At 41.2% G+C, this 12,584-nt stretch overlaps 1 protein-coding gene across 1 annotated transcript in view; it reads right to left on the bottom strand.

Moving 5' to 3' along the window:
• The window catches only part of MSRB3 (methionine sulfoxide reductase B3), a 58,526-nt gene extending 46,520 nt beyond the window's left edge, over window positions 1-12,006 (bottom strand). Inside the window, exons 1-4 of the mRNA XM_032207436.1 lie at window positions 11,988-12,006; window positions 11,443-11,514; window positions 2,741-2,849; window positions 859-936 (exon numbers count right to left, since the gene is read on the bottom strand). Of these exons, the coding sequence (XP_032063327.1) occupies window positions 859-936; window positions 2,741-2,849; window positions 11,443-11,514; window positions 11,988-12,006 (278 nt within the window). The remainder of the gene's footprint in view (window positions 1-858; window positions 937-2,740; window positions 2,850-11,442; window positions 11,515-11,987) is intronic.
• Window positions 12,007-12,584: the final 578 nt, after the last annotated feature.

Genomic DNA, 12,584 nt, shown 5'->3' with positions numbered 1-12,584 from the left:
TTAGTGTTATCCTGACCATCCTGCTTCATGCTGCTGTCAAGGAGTCTCTTCAAGTGGAAGGGACTGAGACAATGTGAACTGAGGGAAAAACAACCAAGAAATGAAATTCTTCATCAGAATGAAGACAAGTGACCACGAGTATGAAAAAATGCATAACAACTGAAACAGTGCAGAACACTGCAATGGCTGAGCAAATTCATTCAGCACTGCTACTAGCACCAAATCTAGGGCAGCAATTCCCACAGTCAAAATCTAAAGATTTTCACGGAAGACACAAATTTTATTATGTCTTTCTTAATCCTTGTTTCAGTTTCCAACTCAGCTTTCCATGTGCATTAATTGGGATGGGTGAAAATCTGTTAAGTAACGTAATTTACCTGGGTTTTGTTTTCTTAACATCCTGAATTCTGAAAAATCAGCTACTTACTTCTCCATTATTGGATCCAATGCTGTAGCATAGATGCAGCATTGCCACCCAGGATCCAAATCCTAAAGCTGTTTGCTAGTAATGCTGACTGCCAGAACTCAGTATCTATGACTGCAGCAAAAGGCTGTACAATAACTTGGCATGGCTGAATACAAAAATAAAATAAAAAAATCATTTTTTCTCAGTCAAACTCATTCTAATAATGTTATCTCACTATGAAATTTGCTTATTTATTTACTATTTTTTATTTATTGAACTATAAGAATAATTTTACTATAGCATTATTGATTATATTGCTTCTCTTGCATTCCTTATCAGTTTGAATTACTTCAATTATCTTATACTACTACATAAATACTGGAATATATGCAAGATTATACAGCATATAAGCTAAGAGACAGTAATCTCAAAACTATGATTAGTATACTCACTTGAATAAAGGAGTTCCACAAACAACACATTTGTATATTCCTTGAGCTTTGTGATATGTGTACTCCCCCTCAAAGGCACTGGGAAAACAATAACACTCCATTTTAAAAATAAATAAAGGATTTGGTTTTTTTTAATTATTAAATTTTTTAATTATTTAGAAAAATATTAAAGAAAAAAATAATAGTTTGCAGTTGTTTTTTATTAAATGAAGCAAATAAAGCAGGCATGGGAAAAGGGGAATGTCCTCATTAGTTTGCCTCAGGTGTTACGCATCATGCAAGAGGAAGCAAATTGTCACACAGTTTAACAACAACAACAACAACAACAACAACAAAAAGAGGAGAAAAACTGGAATCTTCCTCTATTTGGTAACTGAAACATAAGTTTTCATAAGCATGGATTGTTTGAAATTTAGCAATTTAGCTTCATCCTATGCACTTCTCTGGGTTTGCCTTTAGAAAATGTTTTAGCAATGCATTCAGATGCTGAGCTGGAGGTGTAAAGCTCTTGGGTGTCTGCCATTGAGCAGATAATGAAGAGTCGGTGTTTGGTGAGTCCAGGATGGGCTGGCAGGGTGACAGAAGTATTGTAGCTGAAAATGAAATAATTGGTCCATGATTTCAAGCTGTGTGCGCCTTATATTTTTAGTTGAAAAGCAATATTACAGCTTTAAGGGAATATTTTTCTAAGTTAACAATCTAAGAGGCTAGGAGGTCATTCATCTAATACGAATCAGCTGTGCTAGTCCAACAAAAAGCCTATGTGCTCGGCAGCTTGTTTTTATTATCCTTTCACCCTTTTTATGAGGTCCAATTTTTTTTTATAAACAGGATTTTTAAGAATGACCTAATCTCCGATTGTTTGTGCGCATTAAATCACGTCGCTGGTCCCGTACACAAACGGGAGGGATGCGGGGCAGGAAAGCCTCGCGGCGGAGGCTGCCATCCATCCCCGTGCCCGGCCACGGTGGTGGGGGGATGGAGGGATGGGGAGGAGAGGGGATTATCCCGCTCCTTCCCATCCGGCACATCCCATAAACATGCTCTGTCAGGAGGAGCGCTGCCTGTTAAACAGGACCCCATGTGTGGTAAAGAGCCCTTTCAGGTCATGAATGAAAACAAGCAGTTACATCATTAGGGCGTTTGGATCAGAGGTAAAGCCGGGGCCTTATGCCAAGCTCAGTGGTATAAATTAGACAACAAAAATGGTTAGGCCTTGGCAAGTTACCTTCGTGTTGGAATCAGCTGAGAGAGACTTTATTCACTAAAAACAGTCCTGGAAGCAAGTCCTTTTTTTTCCTCCAGGATTCAGGGCTGGCTTCCAACGACTAAAGCCATGTGAGGGCAGTTATTGAAAATTTTTGACATTCCAACCACAAATGAGCCAATAAATACCTTCTCCACATGTGCTTCAAAAAGAAATTGGAGTGGGGTGGAAAAGAACTAAATTATGCTACCTTCTTTCTGCAGCCAAAATGTCTATACTTACAATGACCACCTTCAAAACTTCAGCGTCCTGGCACGGGGCCATTTCCCTCGTGGTTCTGCTTACTGTGATGTCTTCCAAAAAGTGTACCTAAACCGCTATTACTTCCACACATTTTGTAGTAAACTAAAAACAGACTCTAAACATAAGCCCCGAGACTTTATAAGACATACAGTGTTCATTAAAAGTCACACAAGACCCCTGGCCGTGGCCTCCACGCTGCAGATGCTTGTCTTTTCGGTGGTGTTAATTTGTAGGGGTTAGTAAACAAGTGCAGAATTCCTGGAGAAAAAAAAAACACGTTGCTGGGGAGGATGAGGAAGCACCAGCGAGAGGAAAGGGAGAGAAGAAGGATGCCTGTGTTTCGAGGACCTCGCTCCCTTCGCCCTGCCTTACCTTTCGGTCCCCTTCTCCTGAGTGACATGGTACTGCAAGGGTGTCAGCCGCTTCCTCAGCTCCTCCTGGGAAAAGACCACCTTACAGTCTTTTTTATCCCTACATGACCCTGCAAAGGGAGAGGATATGGGAGAAGGAGCCTTTTTAGCTTAAATCCTGAATAATTGCTTTGGCAGACGGCCACAGCATAGCTTCTGCATTCACTTGTCAATGACCAGACCAGTCCCTAATGCACGAAGAATGGCTCAGCTGAACTGCAGCTGATTATTTCTTCAAATCCAAGTTTAAAAAGAATTTTGCTCGAGAGCCAGGTGATTCCACTGGAGCAGTGACAATGTGCTACAGCCAAAGCCCTTCCGTGTGTTGCGCACACAATCATTCACAAGAAAGTTACATTTCCCAACCATTAAAAAATAAAATAAAAAAAAGCTGCAAAAAATAACTACAACCGAAATGTTCTTTACAAGACATCTATATTGGAGACTTATGGTAATGGGCATATGATGTTCAGCCACAACATCCAACGATTTTGTTACCCTTTAAAGTAGCTCAAAATACATCTTTAGAATTCAAATACGGTTGATTTAACTTTTAGTAGCATCCTAGTCCTTTTACTTTATAATAGTAACAGTTGGATCTTTTCCCTGCTGAAGCACTGGAATAGGAGCCCCAAGGAGCAGGTCATTTCTTTGCAACAAGAGGCACCAGGTTCAATAGTAAAGTTGCCTTAATATTTAGAGTTGCTATTGAAATTACCTGTCTTTGAAAATCTCATCTTATATTTTGCTTAATTCACACACAAAAAAATCCAAGGAGCACATAGGGATTGCTGTAAAAAACATTTGTATAGTGCAAAAAAATCACATTATGGAAAAAAATTAATAATAGGGTTGCTTTTGAGAATGAAAACTCCCAAAGTAATAACAGAAATTACCAAATATTAAAATAACTTTGATATTCTCTTGCAAAAAATGAGCTGCCACAGTACAGCAGGTAAAAAGCGCTCTAATTATGACAGTAATTAAAATATGTTACAATTAGAGAAAAACAGTCCCAACAAAAATATTTTTTGCTAGTAATGCATATACACTCATAAAAAGACCAATTGTGTTCCCAAAGTAGAGGGAACAGAGCTACCCATCTGTATGTCATTTAGTACAGGAGAGGCAATGGCAGGTTTAAATTACATGGTATTGGATTGCAATTTCCTAACATTGGATGCTTTTCTGCTTTTTTACCTTGAGTCATTACTAAGGAGTGTTCATAAAAAGTAGCTTAAAGCACAGATGCTTGCAAATCATTTAAGAAAAGATGTTTCTTTCTTCCTCCCCCTCTTCTTTTCCTCATTTTTTTTAATGTGTGGGGGTGGGTGAATAGGGGAGAGAGAAAAAGAATAATGCTGTTGGTCACTACTGACTAACCCTAGGAAGTATTTTCAGGAAGAAAAAAAAAAAAGTAAAATTGAAAACATCTGATTGAAGTAAATAGTGCAAACATAAAAAGCTTTACTAGTGAAAGAAAGGTATTGAAAAGCGACTTTATTTCATAGATTAGAAATTACTTTTGATCTAAACATTCTTAAAAACAGATTGTTTTCCACTCCGAGCCATCTCATTAGCTGTGCTGCAGAGCCTGCGTTTTAATGGCAAGCTTTGAAAGAGCGCTGCTGTATGCCTTTGTTAGCTTCAATCTTATTTGGGAGAGGGATAAAGATTTCATTCCAGTTCTCTTTGTTTGTCTTTCAAGAACCACTAAGGCAGTATTCACACAAATTTTGCAGGAATGTGCCCTGTGCCATAGCTTACAAATTATTTGGTTTTGGTGCACTTAAAGGTCACCTTCCAAATTAGCAAAATTTTCCTACATCCTGGCTTTTCAACCTTAAATGTAAATATTGTTTCCTAACTGTAAGTGAGGTTTGTTCTTTATAACATTTGGTTGCTTATTTAAAGATGTCAAACTTTGGAGGTTTTTATTCTCACAACGTGCTGGGCTCTAGGACTAATAAGTCTTTCAAAGGATAGCTAGCAGGGAAAGGAAGCATATGCATTATATAAATAACTATTGTTATGTTGCACTATGCAGTTCAGAAAGAAACTGTTTGAGAGCTGGTCTTCCATCTAATATTTCAGTACCAAAAAATGAATCAGGAGAGCAGCAAGGAAGCCTACAAACCAACACCACTTCACTTTTAAAAATATCTTAATATCTTCCTTTTTTTTTTTTTTTTTTTTTTTTTTCCAGAAGATCATTTGCTCTTTAGCTATTCCAAAAAAGCAAACTAAGCATAACCCCGTATTGAAAAAAGTCATGCAAAACATTAAGTGTTTTACGGAAGAGCCAGCATTCCCTCTTTGCTCTCCTTGAATTAATTCTCATCTCTTTCAGAAATGTTCTTCAACCAGTGGGCTCTTCTATGCACAAGGAAATTTCTATATGCCACTTGAATCCGTGACATAGATCAGAAGTAGGGAGCATGTTATAAAAGATTTTTCCCCGTCACTTTTAATAATTAGCTGCATGTTTTACAATACAGACATGTATTTATGTCTGCAGGGGAATCTTGCTAATCTGCCTGGGGGTAAACTGCAACCTGCCCCAGCAAAGGTCTCTGCAGGTTTCTGATTTAATGCAGTATACAGCAGCAAAAAGCTATGGTTGCACTACAAATCAGAAAGGAAATCTCTTGGTCCAGCCCTCGGCATTAAGGAACAGCCCTCTTCAGTCAGTTGAGCGTACTCTTTAACTGCTAGCAACAAAAAAGAAAGGGTCAGCAAACTGAGTGCACTGTTTCCATACTGCCAAGGAGACAGGGAGGTAATGCAAGACTGAGCCACAACCGGAGGGTGGAAGGATCCATCATCTGCATCATGGCTAGCCTACAAGCATCAAGAAAATGCAATATATCTTAAAAACATCAGGATGGGATTCTGGGAATGGAGTTGGGAAGAAACTACCATGCAAGGGGGGACAAAAACGCTCAACCTGCAGTACACGATCAGCCACCTCTGTCTGGGAACCTCCTTTACGGGGTGTATGGGAGGTCTGCTCCAGTCAGATCTGCCTCTACCTGGTGCGGGGACAATGTAAAGCTACTGACATCTGTGTGCAGCTACGAGGGAAGCTTTGATGGATAGAGCTGCTAGCAAAGCCAGTGGGTTGTTAAAGAAGGGAATAAAGGTGGCCCTGAGTGCCTTCCCCAAAGGAGGGACCCAATGTGGCCTTCTTGGAAGGGGTCCCATGGGCAACAAAACCCTCCTGGGCAACTTTGGCCTGAAGCAAGGCTCTCCACTCACTTGTAAATGCTACTGCTCGAGGCCAGAGCCATCAGTTTTCCATCAGCGTGATTACATTACAAAGGTAAGGCTAAATTAAATAAGCCTAACTAATTTATTGAAGATCAGAGACTTTGGATTCATTTGGTCTACCTCTGGACTCCGAATGGGACCCAACTTGTTCTCCAGCAGCGATGCACTCCCAGCAGTGCCTTTCGAGGAGCTGGGGACAGCTCTGCCCCTGACCCAGAGGCTCCAGCCAGATCCCACAGATAGGAGCGGTGAAGGCAGACTTCCTCTGAGAGACATCTTTTCCTACAATGCACGCACAAGTTCTGCTCCAAGATCCAAGTCCAGATGAAATTTTTCCCATCAGTTCACTGTGGTGTGCCCATTCTCCTTGGTGCTCATGGGGGAAGCAGTGCACACAGCCCTTCCAAACCAGGCACTGATGTTTCCACTTCAGGCCACCTGCCTTCAGCCTTTTTCCATGTGTTCCAGCAGTGCTAAAAGCTTCTGGGATCTTGGAGCAGGATGGAAAGCCTCTCAAAGACAAGGCCAGGCTCACAGATCTTAATGCATAAATATTTTTTAAAAAGTTCAGGAGGGTGAGACAAACAAAACCAGAAACACTTCTGGAGCCTTTGTGGCGTTCCTGTACTTAGGAATGGCTTTTCTGAAAAGAAATGCGATGTGTGCTGCAATTTACTATTCACCCACAGACCGCAGGCATTTTAGAGTTCAGCTCTGGAGTCTGGAGGCCTTCCCGATAAAAATGAAGTGAAGAGAAAGTATTTGCTGGGTGTTGACCTGATAATGAAGACATTAAGCATCTCACCTCACATATAAATTCCAATTTCCATCGACCTTTTCAGACCTGTGGTTCGTAGCGCCGGTGAGCAAGTGCCATTTCCTTCAATACCACCGATCGCAAGGAAACGAGCAACAAGATACGTCCAGGCAGACTGACACGAGTTAGCAGACCATTACTCCTCACCACTCAGCCCTTCACCTGCTCCGGCGTGCCACAGGGTGTCGAGCAGTGTCTGATGTGCCCTGAAATGCCCTGGTGCTTTGCCTGATGGCTTTCCTTCCTTACATCGTCTTTTGAACCCTCCTAATGATTTTCTCTTCTGTCTTGTTGCTTCCCATCACCACCAAGTGAACTCAGCTTTTCAGCTTCGTGGAGGCCATGGCATACATTTTCCTCTTCCTACGAATGCTTATGTTCCACCAGCATTAATGGACATTACAGTCATGCACCGAGCACACGCCATTAAGACTTCCTGAATTAAATACAGCAAGATCAAATGTTCCAGCAGAGCACAGCCGTATAATAAATTGGGCTTCCAGTTTTCAGTACTACTCCTTTTAATATACCTGAGCGTTTTTTTAGGGGCCTTGCAGCACGTTTTATTATTCATACACCACCACAGCCTCAGTCTACAGAAGGGTCTGTGAATGCAAGTAAACCTGGCTCCTGGCACACATCTCCCTGCTTCCCAAAGCCCATCCCTCTGCAAGTGGGATGGACCTTACTCATCCCTGGTAAATTATCTCACACTGATGCTAAGAGGAATCCTGCAAGGTTAAAAAATATTCGTGTACATTACTTTACACAAATACCCTTACAGATGATATCCCTAACACTCAGGCTTATTAAAATGGGAATCTCTCATTTTTACTCTTTTAAATTTTGTTTACACAGTTTATGCTGCTTGTTTAGAGTTTTGCCTCTCTCTCTCTGCTTGGGAAAAGGAGGATGGACGGCTCTGTTTCACTTCTGTTTAGTCTGTCCTCTGCAGCCTTTAGTCTGTAGCCTACTGCAAACAAACCGGGAACTGCTGGTCTAGTTAACAAAAATTAAAAAGGAAAACAACTCTTGAAAATGCAAATCAATGCAAACATTTTTGGTCAGCCCATAAATTTGAATGCTATGTTTTACAAAACCCTGTATTTGATGTCATAGATCTTTATGTACTCCCATTACAAGCCATTTTAAACCACCTAAGCACGTGGCTGCCTAGGAGAGATCCTACAAAAGAACTCAAAAAAGTGGGAGGTCAAGTTTAAGTAAAATCCAGACTTGGTAATTAAAGAAACCCTGTAAATGTTCTACACATTGAAAGACAGATCTGTGGTTCTTCTCTGAGGGATGGCTCCTTTGCTTTCTTGCTGTAGGTAGCTAACTCCCACCCGCTGCTGAAATACCATTTGCAGTTTCATGCAAGCATTAGGAGTAATGGGGCGAAGACCATTTCCACTACATTGTGCGTTGAAAATCCAAAAGCTGGGTACCAGGACAACAGCTAAAATTTTGGGTCAAATGCCAGGTTCTTGTCTTACAAGAACAACACCAAAAAAATTTATCCGTCTTTAAAAAAAATGGTTTGCTTAACACCCAGGAGGGTCACAGGGCCACGAGGGAAGGGCAAGCCAGCTCTGGGCGAACTCGCAACCTTCCCATGCAATCGAGCAGCAGTCACCACGTTTCTTTTTTTTTTTTTTTCACCTGGTCATCAGCATGGCTGCTGGCTTGTACGTATTCTTGTAAGTATTCCGAGTCACCATAGGAGATCTACCACGTAAGAAAACAACCTCGACTCTACCTCCTTATCTTGCATTAATGCAATCCACGACATTGCCAGTCCTGGCCCCACAACCTCTCAAGCTGCAGGCACCGAGCACTCCAGCGTCAGCTCGTGCTGGTGCAGGGGGGCAGAGCTGCCCTGGGGCTTTCCAAGCCCCCAGCTCGGTCAGGATGGCAGCAGTAGCAGTGATGGCAGCATGCAGCGGCTGCTCAGCAGTGGCTGGAGAATAGAAGCACCTTCAATATCGTGGAGAAAATCCTCGTGGCATTAGAAGCTGCCTGTTTGCTGTGATGGCCAAAGACAGGGCACAGGGCAGCAGAGCTCTTTGCCTTGCTCTCGGATGCAAACCGGGCAAGACAAGATCAAGATCTATGGGTACAGCAGCGGGGGCGGGAGCGTTTATAATGATGGATTTCTCTTCCTCTCTCCCCTATAGATAAAGAGACTTTTGTTTTGCTGATACGATCCTAGCACCTTTCACAGGCACTACATTTGTTTAAATTAAAAACAAGAAAGGCAGAGACACTGAGCACTCTGTATCTGGTCAGTAGATTTCTGTCAGAATCAATAAGAGGGGGCACGACATATGGAAAGGCATTTTATTAACGGCAGAATTAAGCTGAATTTAATAAGAGTGCTCTATGCTACCTTTTGCATTTAAAATATTTCAGTGAGCCATCAAAATAAGTTTATTCACACGGCTTTAATAAAGGTTTAACCCTGCAGCGGAAACAATTAAAAAGTCAGCATTTGCCAGCGGTTACCGCAGTGGTGTGTAGCTTATTGTAGCGTTCGGGCTGTTGCTAAATCCTCCTGCTGCTTCCTCTACAATAGTGATGTGTGGCCTGTGAAATGAGCACTGCGTTTCAAGACCCGAGGTGCCGCCGCCTGTGCTTGGGCTGGGGGTGGAGGAAAGGAGCGGGGTGGGGGAGGTCCCTGCCCTCCTCCAATTCCAAACAGCAGCCCCGACCTCACCCCGTGAAGGAGTCGGCTGACTCTGGACGTGCTCCTGGAAGGGCCCTGTTAGCAAAGAGGCAGCCAAGGGACAGCAACGGGCACAGAGAGCAGCGGGCGCTGCCGTGTCCTGGCCTCAGGTCCCCGTTCACCCCCTGAGCTGTAGCCACCCGTGTGCACCTAACAGCTGACTTCTGGCAGCTTCTGTGCCTCGCTGCCTGACTCCTGCTCCGTACCCTCGATGCCCTCTCCACGTGCCATCCAGTTCCCTGCAGGCACATCCCCTGGGTGACCCACTGGATCACCTCCTCCATCGCTTCCAGGCTTGGTCTGGCCAACTTGAGGGTTAACACCATAAGCATCTCCTGAAATTGCACCTTTTCTTGCTTGCCCTCCTCCAGCTTTTCACCAGATAAGATCTCCTTCCTCTTTGTGTGCTGTCATCTCTCCTTTACATCACATTCTTCTGTTCGTTATGCACTCCTCGGAGGAAGGACAAAGCTGGGAGTTGCTTTTAATCCAAGGGAAAAGAGTGAAGGCAGCCCTGAAAGGGCGTCTCAGACCTCCTGTTAGACACTCATAACTAAAAGAGCAGCTTTTCACTGGAGCCTTTAAAACACAGAAACCCAGTTAGTGCTGGAACGTCACCTTTCACATCCATCTTTTACATTACATTTCAGCAGAAAAAGCAGAGAGCCCGAGTTGCACAGGGCACAGCAGTGGAACAGAGGAAATTTATGAGCTCCCAGAATTAAAACATTCTTGCAAGAAAGGCAAAAAGGGCTTGTGGTGGGTCCTTTATGGGAGCGGGGAGGGAAAGCAAATGACCTTAAGAGATCCTTCAGGGAATACGTCAAGGAACTGGCTCTGTGCACAGAGCTGGGAGCACATGAAACTTCTCCTCATCCCGTGGTACTCAGCACCACAGACCCCCTGCAAAGCCCCTGCCCAGGCAAGGCACAGGCAGAGCAGAGCCTCTGGGTAAGGGAGAGAATGAGGAGGAGAGCAAAAGTCAGCATGAATGAGGAGTTAAAAAGGAGCCAAAAAAGGGTACACAACCTGGTGTTAAAAAAAAAAAAAAAAAAAAAAAAAAAAAAAAAAAAGTACATTAGCAACGGATTTCTGGTCTTCTGTATCATCCCAATTTTTGCAAGCATCAGGCATCATAAGAGTATCACTCCCAATGAGATATCCACAAATAAATTTTGTTTTAAACTGTACTAAAGAAGGTATTTTAGACTGAACATTATTATACAAAATAAACATTTGTAAATAAAACATACATATAAACATATATATTTAAGCAATACCACCATTGAATATAGTTCCATTCAAACAGCTACACAAAGGTAATTTTTTAAACCATTCTCAAGCCATTCAAAAACAATAACTTTATGCTCTGTTACGATAAAGCAGCGTTCTATGGTCATCATTATCACTATGAAGCAAAAGAGGCATACGAACACAATTATGTATTAATGGCAGATGAACAGCTTTACATGCTATTTGCTATTGTGCTCACATAGTGCATGCTCAAGCATTTACCAAACTGATAATTCTCATAATCCCTGGGAGGGAGTGAACCAGGTAATTTGCAAGACTGTATTTTAAGTTTAAAAGAAATTTCAAATCGATATTTGCTATTCTTAAAATCATTATTATATAATTAGCTTCATTGAAATGAGTTTTGATTTTTGCCCCCCAACCAGTTCTGAGGAACAGGAACACCCATCCGAGACCTTGCATGACACATGTAAGCCCAGAGCAAATTTCTACATTCAAGTTATAAACCCCAGAAAATAGGGATTTATAACAAAAACATTGACAGGCATTTAACCATAGCCATACTAGAGGGTATTGTTATACAACATATCAGTCTCACTTTTATTTTCTTTCAGATCATGTGAAGAGCCATCTGTAATAGTACGTCTCTGGTGATACAAATTACGGAAAGCTATAGGAAAGTTAAAACATTCATTATGGAAATTACATCTCCGAACATACAAACACACAATATGAAACGTTTTCAGATATAACTTGAAACGCATAAAATTTAAAAGCAGCTAACGCTCTTTGAACATACTAGACTAAGATCTTTTCTTGGCTTTTCTTTGCTGAGGCCAGATCTGGCAAACACTACGTGCACAGATAATTTCACTGACATGAGCAGTTTGAGAGTTCAGAGGGACAAACGCATAGGAATAAGTCATGTACGTAGCTGTTTGCAAGATCTGCTCCTAAAAGTAATCCTTTATGTTAACAAGATTACTACTAAAAGTCCAGTTCTGAGAGTCAGGATTTTCTGTTCACAAGCTCTTCATTTCAATTTTATGGAAAGACATTATACTGAAACTTGGAATTAACAACGGTTTAATAAAACAAATTATGAGAAACTATACCATAGATATTTATTTAATAAAGACTTACACCATATGCCCAGCACCATCTTCATACAGATGTGTTGTATCTTAATCTAATCCTAGAAAAGCATGTTTTCCTACTAGCAATTAAACACTTCACAACAATTTAATATTATCTAGGACTTTATTGTTTCATACAGGTCCTGGAAAAAAATAGCAAGTCTACTCATGTAATGTTTTCATCATTACTTTTGCTTAATTTTACAAATACCATAAATCTCTTTGATCTACAGGAGAAGCAAAGCGAAATTATCTCATGCAAAAACGTGATTTAAGCAGCACAACATTCAAAGTGTTAAAGAAATAAAGGAGATTTTTTTAAGAAATGAGAACCAATAATAATTAAAAGACACAGCAAAGCAAAATAAGGTATCTCTTTATATCTTGGTGGTCTGCTACAGAAAACATATGTACATGGAATCTGCATAATCATTATTTGTATCAGTTACTTGATGGTATGCACTGAAGCAGCTGAAGTATTTTTTACATTAAAAATTTTGTATTTGTTTTTGTGTTTTCAAAAAGAAAAAAGAAAAAAAAAAAAAAAGAAAAAAAAAAGGTGAGGGTCAATTTCTTTTAATTTCTGTGAACTAAATCCTGGCAG

This window comes from Aythya fuligula, chromosome 1 (genome assembly GCF_009819795.1).
Source record: "Aythya fuligula isolate bAytFul2 chromosome 1, bAytFul2.pri, whole genome shotgun sequence".
NCBI lineage: Eukaryota > Metazoa > Chordata > Aves > Anseriformes > Anatidae > Aythya > Aythya fuligula.
The sequence above is the reverse complement of the archived record's forward strand: the minus strand, read 5'-3'. Positions and strand labels throughout refer to the sequence as shown.